Below are 20,635 nucleotides of genomic sequence, written 5' to 3' on the forward strand. Positions count from 1 at the left end.
TGCACTACATCCACCATGTTATCATCATGTGACCTACCAGTGTCAGCATCGCTCATGCCATTCCAACCAAATCCTCCCCTCTGTGGCCTCAAGGGATAGTAAAGTGTCCATTGTATGCACACTTCAGAATCTCGCTGTATTCATGGAATACACGGATGACCTACTATGCCAGCATCTACTAAATACAACTCAAGAACACTGAAATCAGTATGGAAGCTGCGTCCGAAATAGCATTCTCTCTTGAGTAGGTACTTATTTTGAATAAGTAATTACTTAACGACTGCTAAAAAGGTTCTATATGAATGTGTGTAGTATGAATGTAATCTGGACGTATACTACATTTGCCATGTTGTGATTATCATGTGACCTACCAGCGTCAGTTCCCAGACAGCATCATAGTGTTGGTCCAGATCCGGACCACATCTGGTACATGTGGATTCGACGCGTACCAGATGTGGGCCGAGTCTGGGTCGACACTATGTTGCTGTCTGGGTTATTCCTTGAAATAACTTAGTAAGATCAACCATGAGCAATACATGTGTTACTGTATTTGTTAATGTTAGTTAATATAAATACAGTTGTTCATTGTTTGGTCACGTTACTTCACAGTGCATTAACTAATGTTAACAAATAGCCTACAATATTTTATTTTAATAACGCATTAGTAAATGTTGAAATTAACATTAACAAATATTAATAAATGATGTAGAAGTGCAGTTCATTTTTAGTTTGTCAACTAATGCTAACTAATGATACTTTTCTCTTCTGCTCACCAAGACTGTGGTTACTTAATCACAAATACAGTAATATTGTGAAATAGTATTACATTCTAGTAAAATGTAATTTATTCCTGTGATCAAAGCATCATTACTCCAGTCTTCAGTGTCACATGATCCTTCAGAAATCCTTCTAATATGCTGATTTGATGCTCAAGAAACATTTATGATTATTATCAATGTTGAAATCAGTTGTACTGCTTCATATTTTTGTGCAAACAACTATACCATTCAAACATTTGTGGTAAAATTAAAAAAGAGAGAAATTAATACTTTTAATCATCAAGGATGTCTTAAATCGATTGAAATTAACAGTCAATGACATTTATAATGTTACAAAAGATTTATATTTAGTAAATGCTTTAATAATCTTAATTTAATAAATGCAAATACATGCTGTTCATTGAACTTTCTATGAATATCTAAAATCTTTCTTCTTGGTCTTTTTTTCTTCTTTTTCAGATGCCTCATGGGAATTAAACGGCACATATGAAGTGGTTTGTAATACCATGGCTTCTGACCTGTCCTGATTGGTTCTTGATGTGTTTATATAAAATTATTTTGGTAACATTTTACAATAGGTTCATTGGTTAACATTAATTAACTACCTTAGTTAACATGAACTAAGAATGAACTGCACTTCTTCAGCATTTATTAAACTTAGTTAATATTAATTTCAACATTTCCTAATACATTATTAAAATCAAAGGTTGTATTTGTTAACATTAGTTAATGCACTGTGAACTAACTTGAACAAACAATGAACAGCTGGATTTTTATTAACTAACATTAACAAACATGAGTAAATACTGTAACAAATGTTTTGCTCATTGTTAGTTAATGTTAGTTAATACATGAACTAATGTTAACTAATGAACCTTATTGTGAAGTGTTAACCCCCCCCATAAATAATACATTCATGAGGATATATAATAAATAATACATTGCAATGAGTATACACTGTAATAGTATGGAATTTTCTGTATGCATGGAATTCCTGGATTACCTACTACATTTGCTGAAATCTGATGTATGCATCTGAGGACACTGCATGGGATACTGTTTCCCACAATGCAACGCGCTCCACGTGACGTTTCATCTTCGTGAATTGTGAAGAGTGTGGTGTGAGTGAACTGGTGGCGGGAAATAATTATAAATGTAACACTTTTATAAATACACATGTTACTGCAAAGTACAAACTCCCTGATAGCACACGTACATCACGGAGCCGTCTATTTGATGTGTGTGTTTACATCTAGAACACGTATTTTTTAGAGTGTTTGCTCATCTGCAATACGTCTATATGACGTTTCCTGTCAGATTTCAAATAGATGTTAAGATCTAGATGTTTATGATTTAGAATGTATGTAAAACTGACATCTTAACGTCTATCAGATGTTAGTAAACAGCAGATGCTTACCAGGTGAAATTATCTTTAACTTCTTTCAGATATGCTTGTGCTATCTGTATTTTCGAAAACACTGTTGTAGTAGCACGTGAATTGTACTTTTATCAAGTCACCTTTATTTATATAGCACTTTATACAAATTTAGACAGATTTCAAAGCAGCTTTACATGATAAACAGGAAAATAATGATTCAGTGATGCAAACAACAGTTCAAGGCTTAAGAGCTCTAAAAATATAGTGTAGCTATTCAAATCCGTTCCATAACCCCCAGGTGAGAAAAACTAGGCTAACACAAACGTAACGTAACACTACTTTCCATAAAAAGTGATTAAGGCAACTACTTACTTTTTAGGGAGTAAAGCAGGGGTCACCAAACTCGGTCCTCCAGGACCGAGTTTGGTGACCCCTGGAGTAAAGCAACAAATACATTACTTTTAAAAGTAATTTTATACAACACTGACAATGTCTATGCCAGGTTGTCCAATAAACATCCAATTAACCAACCAAGCATGTTCAAATAATGTCACTCTTGTAGAAATGTGGCTGCTCTGCTCTTAATATTAAGTAAATGTAAAAGTCTGCTAAAAAAAATGAAGAGTCCTGATCTTCCTTCCACACAGGCACACAATAATTTACATTAATTTACCGCATTTTATTAAAACTGGCAAAAACTTTACGTTTAGTATAAACTCCACCAAGGTAAATATCAGGTAAATTGTAAATATGCAAAAAAGAAATAACAAAAAAAGATGTATTGTCGGACCTCCCGTTATTAGCCACCACGCGCCCCCTGCTGGCAGCAACTTTGCTCACACAGCGCATGCGCCAATCGTTCACGTAATATTTCAGGAAGTAGACGCACCGGTTCACACGTGTGAAGAAGGCAAAACATCGAACCGGATTTTACTATTTTGAAGCTGCGGATGTTTTTATCTTATAAGGGAGATGGCTAATCTTTTAATAAGCACCCTATTGTCCCACTATCCCGATCCCGATAATCTGATCAATAATTTGTGCTGGCCAAGCTCATCACGCCCCGAAATAGAGGAGATTGAAGCTTTAACTGTTTTGATCAAGGAGCTTACCAATAAATCACAAGAGGAGCGCTTTTTCTGTAAGGTGAAGTCAGTTATATGGGATCAATGCATGCCGCTACTGAAAATGATCTCCAGTGCAGATGATGGAGGTAAGGATCTGCTCAGCTCTGTCTGTGGACTCTTTGCAGTCTGTGTCAGTACCTGTCAGGCTGACGATGTACCTGAGCAGGTAAGTAATGGTCTTCTGCAAGTGCTGATGACGAGAGATGATGGCAACAATGAAACCGGCAGGTTAGACGTAGATGTTGCCATTGAAGTCACTGCAGTGCTGTTATCTAGCATCTCATATGACGGAGACATCATCTCCAGGACTCTATCCTGCACACTTTGCTGTGTCAAAGATCTATCTGACTCCATAGTTTCAAAAATCATAGTACGGATCTGGTTCACCATACTCAAGTCCTGCCATAAAGAGGCTGAATCAGAGGTCCTACATCAGATATGGGAGGATTTGCTGTCTTGGCATCGGAGAGATCAGACAGAATCAGTGTCGGCTCGGGTTCTGTTGTGTATCACTGCTCTCTCTGACCACCTCTACTCTCCGGAAACCTCTCAGGACCGGCCAGATCCTAGAAGATCTCAAAGGTTTTTTAGGGCAATTCAGGCCGGATTGACTCACAAGGACAGTGTGACCCGCAAACGGGCGCTTTACCTGCTCACCAGGTGTGTGGCACTGGCAGAGATCAAGAAAGAAGATGTGTTTACCAGCGTGGAACCCCACACAGGTAGGATGACCTTCAAGATCTGTCTGTTCAACATGTTCATGACTTCTAACGTTGTTCACACATGTCTTGGATCTCTGCAGATGAAATCCTGTTCAAATGGATGCCAGAACAACAGCAGTTACTGAGAGAATTCTGGGAAGATTTTGCTCTAGTGTTAGAGACTCTAGAGGAGAACCAGGTAAGAATGCTTTATTTAGAGTTTTAGAATCTTGAAACCCAACTGGCCTAAACTACCATACTAGTCATACTACTTCTGCCTATTTATACGAGTGAAAAGGTTTCTTGAACAATAAAAAAATGTAGGGCGAGACTTGATTTTGTCCATCAGGAATTGATTGGATGGTTGTGGTTTGCTATTGCTGTGATGTCATGTGAGTGACAGGTTGTCCCGCCCTCGTGGCTGTAAACACGTCATCAGAGGAAAGAAGATATATTTTGATTATTTGATTAAAATTTCATATTAACCGGCCAACAATCTGAACATTTGTCGGATTATGGAAATAAAATATTTTTTAACTGCATTTTATGTTCACTTTACTAATCAGATTTTATGCTAATATATATTTAACCTCTCTATGTGTGTCTTATGCTGTTTATTTATCTTTTTTTTTTTAAGATTCACGTGATTCGACCTGTACTCAACAGGATTGACGTGCTTGTTGAGACAACGGCAACAGATATTCAAGGTTTGTCATGTTTCTTATGTGGCAGCACAATATCAGTTTTACTCTAATTTGTCTTAAATCTGTTCCCCGACTCTCTCCATAATCAGGTGGGCTGTTTTCTCCGTCCTGGCTGCTGTGTGTGTATCAGCGCATGTTTCACAGTGAGAACAAGGCAGTAATGAAAGAAGGAGTCAATCACCTATTAGAGTTGAAAGCACTGCGTCGTTCTGCGTTTGCTTTGGCATTCTCACAGGTATCCATCCATCCTTGAATCTTAAAGGCATAGTTCACCCAAAAATAAAAAAATTCTTTCATTAATTACTCACTTTCATGTCGTTCTAAAACCGTGAGAAGATCTTCAGAAGATCTTTTTGATGAACTCTGAGAGCTTTCTGTCCTCTCCATTTACAGCTATGCAACTACGACTTTGCTTCAAAAAGTTCATAAAGAGATCGTAAAACTAATGCATTTGAATTGAGCGGTTTAGTCAAAATGTTCTTAAGAGACTCGATCGCTTTATATGATGAAGATTTATTTTAGGCTTTTATTCACATTTAAACATTGATTAACAAACATAAACAGAAGCTCAACCGTACATGCTTGATGCGCGTCAACAAACCTCATTAGTTCTTGCAGAAGCTCAAACGTGCTGCGTAACTCGAGAATGAACCTCAGTGGTTCTTGAGGAAGCTCAAACGTTCTTGAGGAAGCTCAAACGTGCTGCGTAACTCGAGAATGAACCTCAGTGGTTCTTGAGGAAGCTCAAACGTTCTTGAGGAAGCTCAAACGTGCTGCGTAACTCGAGAATGAACCTCAGTGGTTCTTGAGGAAGCTCAAACGTGCTGCGTAACTCGAGAATGAACCTCAATGGTTCTTGAGGAAGCTTAAACGTGCTGCGTAACTCGAGAATGAACCTCAGTGGTTCTTGAGGAAGCTCAAACGTTCTTGAGAAAGCTCAAACGTGCTGCGTAACTCGAGAATGAACCTCAGTGGTTCTTGAGGAAGCTCAAACGTGCTGCGTAACTCGAGAATGAACCTCAGTGGTTCTTGAGGAAGCTCAAACGTGCTGCGTAACTCGAGAATGAACCTCAGTGGTTCTTGAGGAAGCTCAAACGTGCTGCGTAACTCGAGAATGAACCTCAGTGGTTCTTGAGGAAGCTCAAACGTGCTGCGTAACACGAGAATGAACCTCAATGGTTCTTGAGGAAGCTCAAACGTGCTGCGTAACTCGAGAATGAACCTCAGTGGTTCTTGAGGAAGCTCAAACGTGCTGCGTAACTCGAGAATGAACCTCAGTGGTTCCTGAGGAAGCTCAAATGTGCTGCGTAACTCGAGAATGAACCTCAGTGGTTCTTGAGGAAGCTCAAACGTGCTGCGTAACTCGAGAATGAACCTCAATGGTTCTTGAGGAAGCTCAAACGTGCTGCGTAACTCGAGAATGAACCTCAGTGGTTCTTGAGGAAACTCAAACGTGCTGCGTAACTCGAGAATGAACCTCAGTGGTTCTTGAGGAAGCTCAAACGTGCTGCGTAACACGAGAATGAACCTCAATGGTTCTTGAGGAAGCTCAAACGTGCTGCGTAACTCGAGAATGAACCTCAGTGGTTCTTGAGGAAGCTCAAACGTGCTGCGTAACTCGAGAATGAACCTCACTGGTTCTTGAGGAAGCTCAAACGTGCTGCGTAACTCGAGAATGAACCTCAATGGTTCTTGAGGAAGCTCAAACGTGCTGCGTAACACGAGAATGAACCTCAGTGGTTCTTGCATGCCAAATGAACCTGTTTGAGCTTCCATTTACCACATCTGATGTGTGAGTTGGTTTAGATGTGAATAAAAGCCTAAATTCAATCTGTTCATCATATAAAGCGATCAAGTCTCTTAAGGAAATTTGGACTAAACCAATCAAATCATATGGATTAGTTTTATGATCTCTTTATGAACTTTTTGAAGCGTCAAAGTGGTAGTTGCGTAGTTGTCAATAGAGGGACAGAAAGCTCTCCGATTTCATCAAAAAGATTAAAATGAATGAAAATCTTACGGGTTTGGAACGACATGATGGTAATTAATGAAAGAATTTCATTTTTTGGGTCAACTATCCCTTTAACCCTGTAAAATCTGACTTGAATCTGAATTAATAGTCCGAAAAATCTGTTTTTTTGAAATAGAACAGTATAGCATACCTTTAGACAAAAATATTAAAAATCTTTAAAAAACATTTACATATTGTGTTTTTTTTTTTTTTTTCATATTTGATACATCAGACTTTTACATCAGGCTAATCTAGTATGATATGGGAGAATATTGAGCTCACACTTCAATTCAATTCAATGCAATGCATTGACGACTGACAAATATACTTTCATTAAAAGACTGATGTATCATATTTGACTCACATTTTTATCAAAATGATGCATGGATAATCATATAAACCAAAGTTGCTTCAATCAGTAAAATTCAGTCAATATTCGGTATATATTTAATATATCACTAACAATATAAAATGTATTCTTACTTTATACAAATCAGTAAAGATTTCAAAGCAAATGACCTGTATAAGTGTATGATTTATATTAATATTTAGTATAATTTATAATTATACTAAATTACCTTTTACTTGCTAAAAATTTGTAAACTATCAATCAGACAACAGAAGGTTAGAGGTAGATTGAGCACAAAAGGGTGTTCAGCAAAGTTTTGATCATGTTGATAATTTAGAGGCCTTTAGAAACTCGCAAATAAAATATGATACAGTAGGCTTTATAGGTTTAGGATAGTGGGATCTTATGCCTTATGAGATAGTCATAACCCAGAAATATGTCACATTATGCAAATAAAATAGTTTGTGAAAGCATTTATTGATAATGAATGTTTTTCTGGTTCTCAGTTTATAATCGGCCCTCTCATGGATGTTCTTGCAGAGAGCGCTCTCTATCACAGGTAATTGTCCCCTGGTGTTAAAATTCATACTAGGTGAAGTTTTATTACATAATACAGTTAGTTTGGTCTCTATCTTTGAATGTTTTTAAGCTGTTTGTTTCCACAGGGCACCACAGCAGAACATCAGAGATTGTCCAGAGCTGGGAGTGAAACTCCAAATCTTTATGGTGAATTTCTTCAGCAGTTTGCCAGAGGAGAACAGAGGTAAAGAGGGTTTTGGTCCCTGTTTTAGGCTATTAAATAAATCCATCAGAAAGAGTTCAGGATATTTTGAGTTGGTATAAATCCTGCAATTCCACATCCAGAAATAATTGTTGTTATTGTGTTCAGGTTCAGTGTTGCTGCAGCTCATTCAGCGGTTGGGTTCACGGCAATGGTGCGCAGTCCCGCTGCTCTTTCTGTCCCAGGCACTGTCCTGTCTGTCCCCTTGTCCTTTACTGGGATCTGATGGACTCCACGCGTTCAGGTACAAACTACTAGCTGCTGGAATCATGAAATCAGGAAAAGTTCTCCCAAAAATGAAAATTTAGACATCATTTACCAATGTCAAGTCAAGTCAAGTCATCTTCATTTATATAGCGCTTTTAACAATGTAGATTGTTTCAAAGCAGCTTTACAGAGATAAACGTATAATTTAAGGTAAGATTGTTTTGGCTTTATAGCGGTTCTTAAAGTTATTTTCCAGCTAAAGTTAGTTTTGATTGATTCGTTTCCGTCGCAACGATCATTTGTTATTAAATTATATATAATTTTTTATATATAATTATTATAATTTTTGATACAGAATTTTATTTTATTTTATCAATTATAAACGCGAATTGTACGCGAATTGAGTTTTCCCAACGACGCTTTATCTGTAGAGTGGTAAAGGGATCCTCCATAGGGAGAGACTAGTTGGCACTTCAACTCTGCGTTGACATCGGGTCCAGGCGAAGGTCCTTCGTCAGATCTGGATACGGCCTGGATGCGGCAGGCTGCGGGAAAACCTCGGGATAAACAAAGACACTAAAATTAGCGTAGACGCCATTCTTCTTATGATGTAACAAGTACATCAGGATTTATGGGAAGTGTTCCCGGTTCCATCTGACCTAATCTATGCAGCCTAACATTGAATTATAGAAGTCTATAATGTATTATGTGAATGCTAGGTCAAAGAGATGTGTCTTTAATCTTGCTTTGAACTGACAGTGTGTCTGCTTCCCAGACAATGTTAGGAAGTCTGTTCCAAAGTTTTGGTGCTAAATAGGAAAAGGATCTACCACCAGCAGTCGATTTTGATATTCTAGGTATTATTAACTGGCCGGAATTTTGAGATCGCAATAGACGTGAAGGACTATAATGCGTTAAGAGCTTGCTCAAGTACTGCGGAGCTAAACCATTTAGTGCTTTGTAAGTAATCGGCAATATTTTAAAATTGATGCGATGTTTAATAGGGAGCCAATGCAGTTTTGACAGAACTGAGCTAATATGGACTTCCTGGTTCTGCTAAGAACTCGAGCTGCTGCGTTTTGAACTAGCTGTAGTTTGTTTATTAAGCGTGCAGGGCAACCACCCAGTAGAGCATTACAATAATCTAGCCTTGAGGTCATGAACGCATGAACTAATTGTTCCGCATTTGTCAATGAGAGCATATGGCGTAATTTAGATATATTTTTAAGATGGAAAAATGCGGTTTTACAGATACTAGACACGTGACTTTCAAATGAAAGATTGGTATCAAAGAGCACACCCAGGTTCCTAACTGACGACGAAGACTTGACAGAGCAGCCATCAAGTGTTAGTATTCTAGATTATTACGTGAGGAAGTTTTTTGTCCAATAATTAGAATCTCTGTTTTTTTCAGAATTTAGAAGTAGGAAATTACGAGTCATCCAATTTTTTATATCACCTATGCATTCCGTTAATTTTGTGAATTGGTAAGTTTCATTAGGTTTTGAAGAAATATAGAGCTGAGTATCGTCGGCATAACAATGAAAGCTAATTCCATGTTTCCTAATGATATCTCCTTAGTTCCAAACCCGTAAGACTTTTGTTCATCTTCAAAACACAAATAAAGATATTTTTTAATGAAACCTGAGAGAGTTCTGGTACTCGATTAAAAGTCTATTCACCCAAAATTCTGATGATTCGAAACCGAAAATCGTACAATAAATACTTGTGAATCAAGAGATTTAAACCAAGTCTTTTGAATAGACACCACAGACTGTAAAAAAAAAAGATGTGTTTGTAATTCACATGATCTGCTCATTGTATTTTCATGTTTGTGTTTTTTTCAGAGAAGTTCTGCGCTGTACTATGATCACTCACCAGGTTCTTTTGAGAGGAGCTTCACAGTGTTTTCTGCTCCATGCCGCTCTCTGCCTGACAGATGTGGTACTGTACAGTTGCTTTTTTCCTTCAGATCCTTAACACAGTTAAGTCTGATATTAAATAATAGTCAGAATAATCTCTTTAAATGGAGCAGCTTACCTTTAGACACATTTTTTTTTTTTTTATTACATGTTTTTTTTAAATCATATTTGATAGTACATCTGGATTTTATGGCCCATGTAGTTTGCTCTCAAGGAGAAAACAAACACCTCATTTTTATTTTGATTTAGGCCCAAAGTGAGCAGAAAAAAATGCAATTAGGTACAGATGTTGTTATTTATATGTCCAAAATGTAAGATGAAATTCTGGTAGCATTAATGTAAATGTCTTAGTAAGATCATTTAAATGCTTAGTTTTATGCTTATAATGATGATTGAGAGATACACATTTCTTAAAAGCCTGTTGAATCATATTTAATACTCACATATTAACATGACGTATATAAATAATGCATTCATTGATAACCTGTGATGCGTGGATAATCAGTTGCTTCAGTCCAGTAAATGTTCATCTTGAAATATTACTAACAATATAAAGTTATCCTAAAGTTATTTTACTTTATAAAAATAATTTCACAGCAAAGCACATGTACCACATTTTATAATTATTCTAAAAGGCCTTTTACTTGCTAAAAAGTAAAGTTTTGATTATGTTGACAGTTTAGAGGCTTTAGAAATTCTCATAATAAATATAATACTATACGCTTTATAGGGTTAGTAATAGTTGACTTGTTTTCATCATAAACTCCAATCCCACATGACTTTCTTTTACCATACAATAGCTGAGGTGAGGCAAACTGACATTTAAATAACTCCACTGTACATCTTGTGCCTCCACATGTTGAAACATGGCTCATTGCGATTAGTTATGAAACATGCACACAACCTCCTTAATGTCATTTCTTAGCAAAGTAATTTAATAGTTACTTTAAGGATCAAACAGAACAGATATCTGAATGATTTTCTTGTTTTGGCAGTCCACTGTGTCTCTAGATGAGATTTTTGGTTTCCTTGTACATTTTCGAGCTGATGAGTCTCTATGTCGGGGTACAGCACTTTGGAAGGAGGTAAACTCAAAGTCTTAACTAAACCAGAATTTAGAAGTCATGCACAAAATGCAAAGTATTTGTATCTTAACTAATATTCACAACGTACTAAAGCTCAAACTTTGCTCCCATCACAGCTGTGTAATTGGCTCCAGACTAATGAAGGCCGTTTTCTTCTGACTGACGGGGATTTAGGCTTTTCTGAACTTCGCACTGCAACTTCAGACTGTAAAGGTGTCTCTATATTCAGCTACGTCCAGCAGCGACTCAAGAACTTTCTTGCTGTTACAGCCAACTCAGGTGAGAGACAGCACAACATTTTGGCCAAATTGGACATTTCTACATCGACATCCTTTATCAATCCTGTAACAACATTCCTGTCAATGCTCATTCACACTAAAAGGATGACAACTATAACGATATAGCGATAACGGTACAGAGGAACGAGATCGTTGGAATCCAACCCTCTACAATGCGAGTTAATTCAATAGTGTGAGAAGTTTTATGTGCGTGCACCCAGAAAGCCGCTTCTCAGACACCGTGCGAATGCCCTTCTTCTTGCGCACAAAACTACAAAATTACGTAAAAAAATGCTTGTCTTGGCGAGTATCCTAGTAAACATAGTCTGTTATATCTTAAGTGAGCAAACAGTTCACCTATAAAACGCAGGTGTAACAGTATATTGGATCCTTGCAGCTCTTAAAGTGACAGTAGCTTAATAAACCGGTTGCTGTCTTTGTTTTAATGTTAATCAAACAACAAAGGACAAATAAATTCTCACTCATTGCTCTTGACTGAATAACTTTTGTAACTTTAATAAGGATTAATCTATATTTAATTTATACAATGAAGACTATGCAGTGCTATTTTACATTTGATTATTCATTTTCTCTACATGAAAATTACTGTTAGACTTCCCAGAAAAATATGAAAAGCTGTGTTTATTTTATTTGTATGTTTGTCTTTGTTCAATTGTATTTGTGCTAATAGTTTTTGGTGTAACATCCTTATTTATTAAGGTTATGGGTCCAAAACAACAAAGACTATAACTAGGCCTATTTATTTTATGGTGGGGCCAGTAAAAAATTTTTTTTAGCGCTGAGCCCTGAAATGACTTTTAATTTCATAATTTTCATAAACTTTTTTTCATTTCAGTGAACAATCCATAAATAAACCCATTGCAATACGTCACATTTAACTATGCCTTTAAAGTAGTATGTTGTATATACAGTCAAAACAAAATTTATTCAGACACCTTCAACATTTCTCTCATCACAGTTTATTCGCTATAGTTTAGAAAATGGAAATAAAATATGATAAGAACTCAAAGTTATCAAATCAGTTGATATTTCACTGGTTTTGGCCATCCTTCTGTTAGACTGTCTCACAAATAAATTAGGTTGAATAGCTGTCAGCTGTTAAATTTAAGTACACAATTAGATAATACCAATTTAGCTCAACCAATTACCAAACAATGCTTAATTTTGTTCAGTCTGTGGTGTAAAAAGGTCGCATTAGCAATTAAAGAAAAAACACTTAAGCAAAACATGGTCAGGTCAAAGTTTCTGAATAATTTTTGGTCCCACATTTTTATAAATTTTACTGGTAGTCCACTGGTTGAAGAGTTTTTGGGTATTATATGTCGCAGTTTACTTTATTTTGCGATCCTCACTTACATAAATGAACTATAGTGTCCTGCACCCACTATAAAAAAAAAAATCAAAAATTATATCTGGTGTCCTAATAATTTTTGGTTTGACTGTATAGTGTATATAGTAAGAGTACGGCTGAACGTGAGTATAGTTTCTTCTCTTCTGGCAGATCAAAAAGGAAGTCTACCTGATCCAGCTGAGGCCGAGCTGCTGGCGCGGGCCGTACTGCTTACAGCAGACCTGCAGAAGACCAGGAATGAGGAACCTGGTCTAGAACTGCTCCTCCAGCCACTACTGGATGTCTTACGGAGACTTAGCACTAATGTCTATCTGGTACTTCACAAGACGGACAAGAGCCTGCAGTTACTGTTGAGCTTGCTGCAGCTGCATCGCAGGCGCTCAGATACAGAGCAGGAGAATGGTGTGTGTTGTGTTTGAGAAAAGAAGACAAACATGCTGTGTTTGGACATGCTGAATGGAAGCTGATGTGTTTGGATGTTTGTAGAAGATGTTGTGGCTGTCGCTTTGAAGACGCATATGCTGTCGGTGGTGGATTCAGTGCAGGAGTTTCTGCTGAGGAGGTTGAGTGGGGAACTGAGGGAGGTGAGTGTTTTCACACAGTAACACACAGAATCCTGCTGGAAAAGGTTGTCAAAACTGGTTTATTGCTGATACAAGGTGGTGTATCAGCACTAATCAGCGGGTCGACCATGTCGAAACCTGTTCCATCAACCATTTAGACTAGCTGATGACCATCAATTTGAACCACCTAAAACCATGTAAAATAAACTACCAACTGGTTTAGCTGGATTTTCAGGGGATTTTCACACTGTTGTATCTGTCTTCTCTCTCTAGTTATGTGATGCGGAGAGGTCTGAACTTTATCTCTCAGTATTAAGGGAGCTGGTTCTCACTTACTCCACTGTTTCGTGGTACGGCTCAAATCTGCAGCAGAACTACATCCCAAAACTCACCACTCACTGCTTGAGGATCCTCAATGAACCTTCTGAACAGGTGCAGCACAAAAATATTAACTGTTAAATGTGTTCAACATTGATAATAAAAATAAATGTTTCTTGTACACCAAATCAACATATAAGAATTTCTGTAGGATCATGTGACACTGAAGACTGGAGGAATGATGCTGAAAATTCACCTTTGCCAATGCAGGAATAAATTACATTTGAAATATGTCACAATATTACTGTTTTTACTGTATTTGTCTTGGTGAGCTTAAGAGACTTCTTTCAAAAACATAAAAAATCTTACCAACCCTAAAATTCTACAGGTTTTTATCCCTAGAATGCTCTTGTGTTACCCTATCCCTAGAATTTCCCTTCACTTTTAAGTCAAATATAAAGTTAGGCTGTCATTACAGAAATATTTGATTTAGATTTTAAGTTAGATCAAGTATTTAAAAGAACCATAAAGTAAGTCGAGCAGCACAACAGTCTTGTTTAATTTTTTTCAAAGCAGGTATTCTTTCCCAATTCTTTGAGCTAAGCCTCAGTTGTGTTTGTTCCTTTTTTTTTTCAGTATATTTTCCATATATATATTTTTTTCAGTGTAATTTTGGATGTTTTTTTAAGTTAGCTCCTAGTTAGCAAATTAGACACCTACTAAAACATTTTGTAAGTGGATGGCAATTTCTGATGGAATGAGATCTAAACTGTGTTTTCCCAGAATCCCTCTGTGCCAGGGCAGGTTCAGAGAGCGGCCAGTATGGCCACACTTGCGCTGTTGTGTGACGTGGCTGATCGAGGTGTCCTGAAGTCCCAGTCTGAGGCCATGAGATCACTTCACTCGCTGACTGACTATTTCTACCCTTCATCATCATCATCATCCCAGCATCTCAACCAGACATTACTGAAGCCCACAACTGCGACAGTCAGGTCTGTTCAAGCTCTAAAACAATTTCGGTAGACCTTTGCAATAAGGCTCCTTTTGTTAGTTAAAGGGATAGTTCACCCAAAAATGAAAATTCTGTCATTAATTACTCACCCTCATGTCGTTCCAAATGCGTAAGACTTTCATTCATCTTCAGAACACAAATAAAGATATTTTTAATGAAATCCGAGCGATTTCTGTCCCTCCATTGACAGCTACTCAACTGACACTTTGATGCTTCAAAAAGTTCATTAAGAGATCATAAAACTAATCCATATGAATTGAGCGGTTTAGTCCAAATTTTCTGAAGAAACATGATCGCTTTATATAATGAACAGATTTAATTTAGGCTTTTATTGGAGGGACATAGAGGGACAGAAAGCTCAGATTTCATCAAAAAGATCTGTGTTCCGAAGATGAACAAAAGTCTTACGGGTTTAGAACTGCATGTGGGTGAGCAATTAATGACACAATTTTCATTTTTGGGTGATCTTACCAATTTTACATTACATTTACACATTGGTTAACATAAACTAACAATGAAAAATAAGCATTTATGAATCTCATTTAATATCAACATTTACCAATACATTATTAAAATGAAGTTGTATCTAATATTATGAACTAACAATTAAGATTTGTATTTTTTTTATTAACAAACCTTAACAAAGAGTGTTGCTCATTGTTAATGTTAGGTAATGCTAACTAGGATTTAACTAATGGGACCTTTTTGTAAAATGTTTTTTTGATAACTTTTATCAAAGTAATTTTTTCTGAGGAGGATTATCACTTATTCATGTATGAATGTGTGTTTACTCCAGTCATCCAGAAGATGGCCTCTTGCTGAAGGACTGGGGGCGGATTGTGGCCCAGTTTATTGGAGATCAGTGGACGTGTCTGAGTTTCCTGCAGAAGTCTGCTGGGACCGTCCGGGCTCCTGAAGCTCCTGAGGTCCTGAGGGCTGCGGTGGACGCTCTGGCATTATTGCCTGGCCATCTCGTTCTCCCGGTGCTGGACTTCATGGCATCAGTCTTGCCACAGGTGTGTTGCAAAAGAGAAGGACATAGACTGTACTCTTGAATTAAATTAAAAGGTTTATTTTTGTGTACAGTGCCAAGTTAAAAAGGTGAAAAATCTATATTTACAAGAGACAAATAACAACAATACAAATAACAACCTAAGATGGGAAGGCGAGCATGAGAGGTACCAAACAAAATAAATAAATGAAACTCATCTAGTTTTATCAACTAAACTGACAATTAAATAAAATGTAGAACAGAAAAGTCTTCATCGTGAAACGCCCTAACTAAACTATTCTAAATATTAAAATAAACAAAACAAACAGGGGTGTGGCACTCTCTCCTAAACCTAGTGCGTCTAATACAACGGGACGTTCCTATGCGGTGCACAATGAATGTTGCACGACTTGCTTACCTACTCGCTCCTTTTCAGCCTTCACACAACCTGACGACTTGAGAAGAGAGAAACTTGCACTTTATTTTCAGTAAGTGTTCTACACTGGGTAATGTAAGGTAATTACATGGGTTAAAGGGATAGTTCACCCAAAAATGAAAATTCTGTCATGATTTACTCACCCTCAAGTTGTTTCAAACCTTTCTGAATTTTGTTCTTCTGCTGAACACAAAATAACATATTTTGAGCAATATCGGTAACCAAACAGTTGATGGGTTGATGGGCCCTATTGACTTCCATAGTATTTTTTCCCCCATACTATGGAAGTCAATGGGGGGGCTCCTCAACTGTTTGGTTACCGACATTGCTAAAAATATGTTCTTTTGTGTTAAGAAAGAAATTCATACAGGTTTGGAACAACTTGAGTGCGAGTAAATGATGGCAGAATTTTCATTTTTGGGTGACCTATCCCTTTAAGGTTAGGTTTAGGGGTAGGTTCAGAGTTAGTACCTAGTTATTACACCGTTATTTTAGTTACTATAGTAAGTACATAGTATGAACATATGGAACAGGACTTAAAGTGCTACTGACAGAACATACACAACTGCAAACTTTACATCCACATATAAATGATAAGATCGAATGCATCGGGCAAGTACTGTAAAGGAACACATAATAAACTCTAGCAACAGCATGTAATCACAAAAACACAGATTCGCGCTAACAAGGTGTGTTCAAGATGGCAGCAATCAAACAAATCTAGCAAAAAGCTTCCGGGACAGAGGAGATACGGGTATTTAAACGGGTACGGTAAAAGGTGATTTGCAACGTGAACCGGGCCGTCAACTTCTGTGATGAAAAATGACAAGCTGTTCGTCCATTGGAATCTGAAACACAAAACAGATGAACTCACACACACATATACACATGCAATCCTCAGTGTACTTTAGAGTACGTAACAAATATCATTTCAGATTTAAAGGGCAACAAATACATATTCTACTGTTATCTAAGTAGTCTTCCTTAAAGTCAACTGATAATCTTAGTTGAGGTTTCTTGTGCCAAACAAGTGTCAGTAACATTATAATAACATCAGGAATTTTTGCAATTGTATAAATATGATTTTCTGAATATTATTTTTCTGTGCCTTTATACGGACAGGTTATGTTGTTGTGATGCGTGTTTAGTTCATGGGGGTATTTTCTCCAGCAGATGGTGCAGTGTGAAGAATCTCTGTGCGTTGAGGCCGTATGTGCATCATGGAAGGTGGTTCAGGCTCTGAGCACAAACCCTCATGACTTCTGGTCCACACTGCAGGGATTCGTGCGCTTAGCTTTTGACCATGGGCTTCTGCAGCTCACAGAGGAACAGAACCCCAGCATCACGGCCTGCATACAACAGGTCAGGGAAAGATCTACAAGCACTTCGCCTTCTCCCTTTACATCCACAACATATTTTGAGGTATTTGTGATCAAAAATATATATAGCTAGTGTATATAATAAAAGCTTTCTGGTTTTTGACAGATTTTGAGTGAGCTCATGGAGTTGGCTCAGGTCCGATCAGGGGTGTTTAATGTTCTGATCCAGCATTGTTGTGAGACGTGGCTTCCAGCAGAGGGTGTCCAGTCAGACGCTGTGTTCAGTACGGCTCTCTTACACCTCAACATCCTGACTGAGGCCTGTGTGTACGGCCCAGTGTTCAGAAGAGACCAAAGGTCAAACATTAAGAAAGATAATGTTTATATTAATATATAAATAAATATAGTATATAGTATATAGTCTATAGTCTGTCTCTCTCTCTCTCTCTCTCTCTCGATATATATATATATATATATATATATATATATATATATATATATATATATATATATATATACTAGCTTTATAGAATTACTGTCTATCGCAGGACTTTTATAGAGCGGATGTAGGCAGGACCATTGAGGTTCTCGAGGTCAGGACCTCGGTAATTTTTCGAAGTGCATATAATGAAGGTTGTGAAATAATTGCCTAATGTTAACTCTACTTTGGTGCTGCAATGATATTGCATATTGCCACGATAACCGACTTTCACATGTTTGCGCTCTCACGTTTGTTATTTTTTACACCGAATCCGATCCATTCACCAACTTAACAATGTTTTATTACCTTGTGTAGTATTGAGAAAAATAACATACTGGAACATACAACCTTTTTTTTGTTTAGTCGTTTTCTCAACGTAGTCATTTAAAACATAAGAAAAATAATGGTAGACCTGTAAAATAGTTGTGACAATCATCACTCCAGTAACTTTTTTTTTAGCGTAGGTTTATTTTTTCAATTTCAATTTCTGTAGACATAGGCTACCTTAAGCTGTAAAACACTTAGAAAACAATTGAATAAAACAAGGATATAAAAAGTAACATATAAAAAAATATATATATATTATGACCAACAAATCTTGTAATTAAAACTTGTAAAACATTTAAAACACTTAAAGCGGCGCTATGCAGTTTTGGCAATTTCTTCACTGTTTTCTCGCTTTTTGCTCGCAGGTTTCTCTATAGAGCTCCCCCTACAGCTTCAGAATAGATATTTGACAACACTGTCGTAAAAACTTATTGGCGACTCTCCCCCCTCCCATCTTCTCCCTCTGGTCATGTGCATTTGTTTTCAAAGAAGCCGGCGAACGCACAGAGCCATGTCCACTGAGGCATGTATGATACACAGAAGGATGTTATATAAATGAATGTGTGCAGTGCCGTAAAGCAATTTGTTACATCGCAAGACCTGATATCATGCGATACTTCCTGACGCGGCCCGTCGGCCCAAAGTTGCGAGGGTGGTTTTTCCACTCAAAGGCGCTAGAGGGAAGTGAGACGGCCACCATTCAACCTGAAAAAAGTCATATAACCTTTCCAATGACTGCGAAGCTATTCAGTTAAGGTAAATTAAGCTAAAAAAACTGCATAGTTCCCCTTTAAATGCGTTTTAATAAAATGTGACAAATTACCTTACATGCGATGAACTCTGCTGCCCTCTTGTGTAAGATTTTTATAGCCACCAAATTGACACATATTTACCATAGACTGTAAAAAAAGATGGATGACGCCCCTTCGCTCTCTTCCATTGGTGAGAACTGAACATAGACAGTAAAAGAAATGGACACAGCGATTCCTCGTAATTTCATGCCTTTAGCACATACCTGTCAAGTTTTGGATTTGAAAATAAGGGAAATTTTACGGCACCCACCGCGAGCAGTCCCACCACCCCAACCAAGCTCCAGTAGGCTATCCCTTACATTTTAAGACAGGTGTACAAGAAAGCTAAAATCACCACTTGTCAACCACTTGTAAACTACAATTTAGAAGTTAAGTGCACTGAAATACCATTCTAATTACTAGTAAAAGTAATACCTTTACAAGAAGCCTATAGCCTATTTCAGGGTTTTTCCTGGCTCAAAACGAGGCAGAGGTGATAAAATCATAATAATGTATTTTAATTATAAGATAATTACATGTGTATTTTTTTGTAGATCATCATATAGCCTAATGTGTTTCCCATAGTTTTTTGTTGGTGTAGCTTGGTACCTCTAGGGGGGTCCGGGGGCATGCCCCCCCGGAAGATTTTTTTTTACATTTTAAAGATAAATTCATTAATCTGGTGCACTTTGGCAAACCACCTATATTCTTTGATTTAGATATCTGCATCTGATCATCACATTACAATTATTAAAATTCTCAGTGTTAAGCATGATAATATGGTAACATATCACACTGAAGTAGGCTGATTTAAAATTAACATTTATTTAAAATAATAGTTTTTCTTTTGGCAAAATTACATTTCCTTAATAGCCTAAACAGAGGCTTTACTCCCTTCAAGCTTAAATTGTCAATGTTTCATTACATCACTGTTTGAAAACAGTTTTTGTACCTTTATAAAGGGCATTTCCCCCTAATTTTATTAAATGTATGCTCCATGTTTCATTTCAAATTCTTAAATTTGATAAATATATTCAATTAAAATAATTAGACACTAGGCTGTTACCAATAAAATTAAATAATTTACATTGAAAAATTATAACTGTATTAAGTTAGATTATTTTAAATATTTTTGAATATACAAATAAGGAATGTTGAAAAGAATGATACTTTATGAAACTAGCGTTTTGTCATTCAACGTTGACACTTGCTTGAGAAGTTGAAGTCATTCTCTATCTCCGTTGCTTCTAGCCACGGTGGTTAAAAATGGTACGGTCCACAATAGGGGTATCTGAAATCGCTTTACATTAAAATGTTCCTACAGTGAAAATAGGAGTTGACTTGTATTGTAACTGTAATTATATTTTTTCACAATATCAGAAAAATTATCTGACCCCCCCCTGCTAAAGTCGCAAAACGCGTGACTGTCCCCCACCCTGCTCCTCTTCAGAAAAGTAAATTCGCTGTCCCACTGATCGCGGTATTTACATGAGGGTTTTGTTTTTTTGGCAGGAGTGCCTTCCGTCTCTGTCATAGCGTCCATCATCCGTCTCTGTTTTTTTTCTTTTTTTTCCGCGTTGTCACTCATCATCTGACCTCACACACTAACCTCGCGACAACTGCCACCTACAGCACCTGTAGTAGGCTACTGCAGGTGGCAGTTATCGCGAGACTAGTGACAGAGCTCAGACTGGGAATGTATT

At 37.1% G+C, this 20,635-nt stretch overlaps 1 protein-coding gene across 1 annotated transcript in view; it reads left to right on the top strand.

Annotated features, from left to right (window-relative positions):
- Positions 1 to 3,015: 3,015 nt before the first annotated feature.
- Positions 3,016 to 20,635, top strand: part of tarbp1 (TAR (HIV-1) RNA binding protein 1) — a 31,726-nt gene continuing 14,106 nt past the window's right edge. The window contains exons 1-17 of the mRNA XM_084092604.1: positions 3,016 to 4,006; positions 4,087 to 4,184; positions 4,623 to 4,692; positions 4,779 to 4,924; positions 7,556 to 7,608; positions 7,715 to 7,812; positions 7,939 to 8,074; positions 9,885 to 9,981; positions 10,955 to 11,044; positions 11,161 to 11,323; positions 12,845 to 13,096; positions 13,181 to 13,278; positions 13,531 to 13,689; positions 14,359 to 14,567; positions 15,384 to 15,603; positions 17,188 to 17,376; positions 17,500 to 17,690. Of these exons, the coding sequence (XP_083948730.1) occupies positions 3,130 to 4,006; positions 4,087 to 4,184; positions 4,623 to 4,692; positions 4,779 to 4,924; positions 7,556 to 7,608; positions 7,715 to 7,812; positions 7,939 to 8,074; positions 9,885 to 9,981; positions 10,955 to 11,044; positions 11,161 to 11,323; positions 12,845 to 13,096; positions 13,181 to 13,278; positions 13,531 to 13,689; positions 14,359 to 14,567; positions 15,384 to 15,603; positions 17,188 to 17,376; positions 17,500 to 17,690 (3,146 nt within the window). The 5' untranslated portion in view covers positions 3,016 to 3,129. The remainder of the gene's footprint in view (positions 4,007 to 4,086; positions 4,185 to 4,622; positions 4,693 to 4,778; positions 4,925 to 7,555; positions 7,609 to 7,714; positions 7,813 to 7,938; positions 8,075 to 9,884; positions 9,982 to 10,954; positions 11,045 to 11,160; positions 11,324 to 12,844; positions 13,097 to 13,180; positions 13,279 to 13,530; positions 13,690 to 14,358; positions 14,568 to 15,383; positions 15,604 to 17,187; positions 17,377 to 17,499; positions 17,691 to 20,635) is intronic.

Source organism: Abramis brama (genome assembly GCF_963993115.1).
Source record: "Abramis brama genome assembly, chromosome: 19".
Lineage (NCBI taxonomy): Eukaryota > Metazoa > Chordata > Actinopteri > Cypriniformes > Leuciscidae > Abramis > Abramis brama.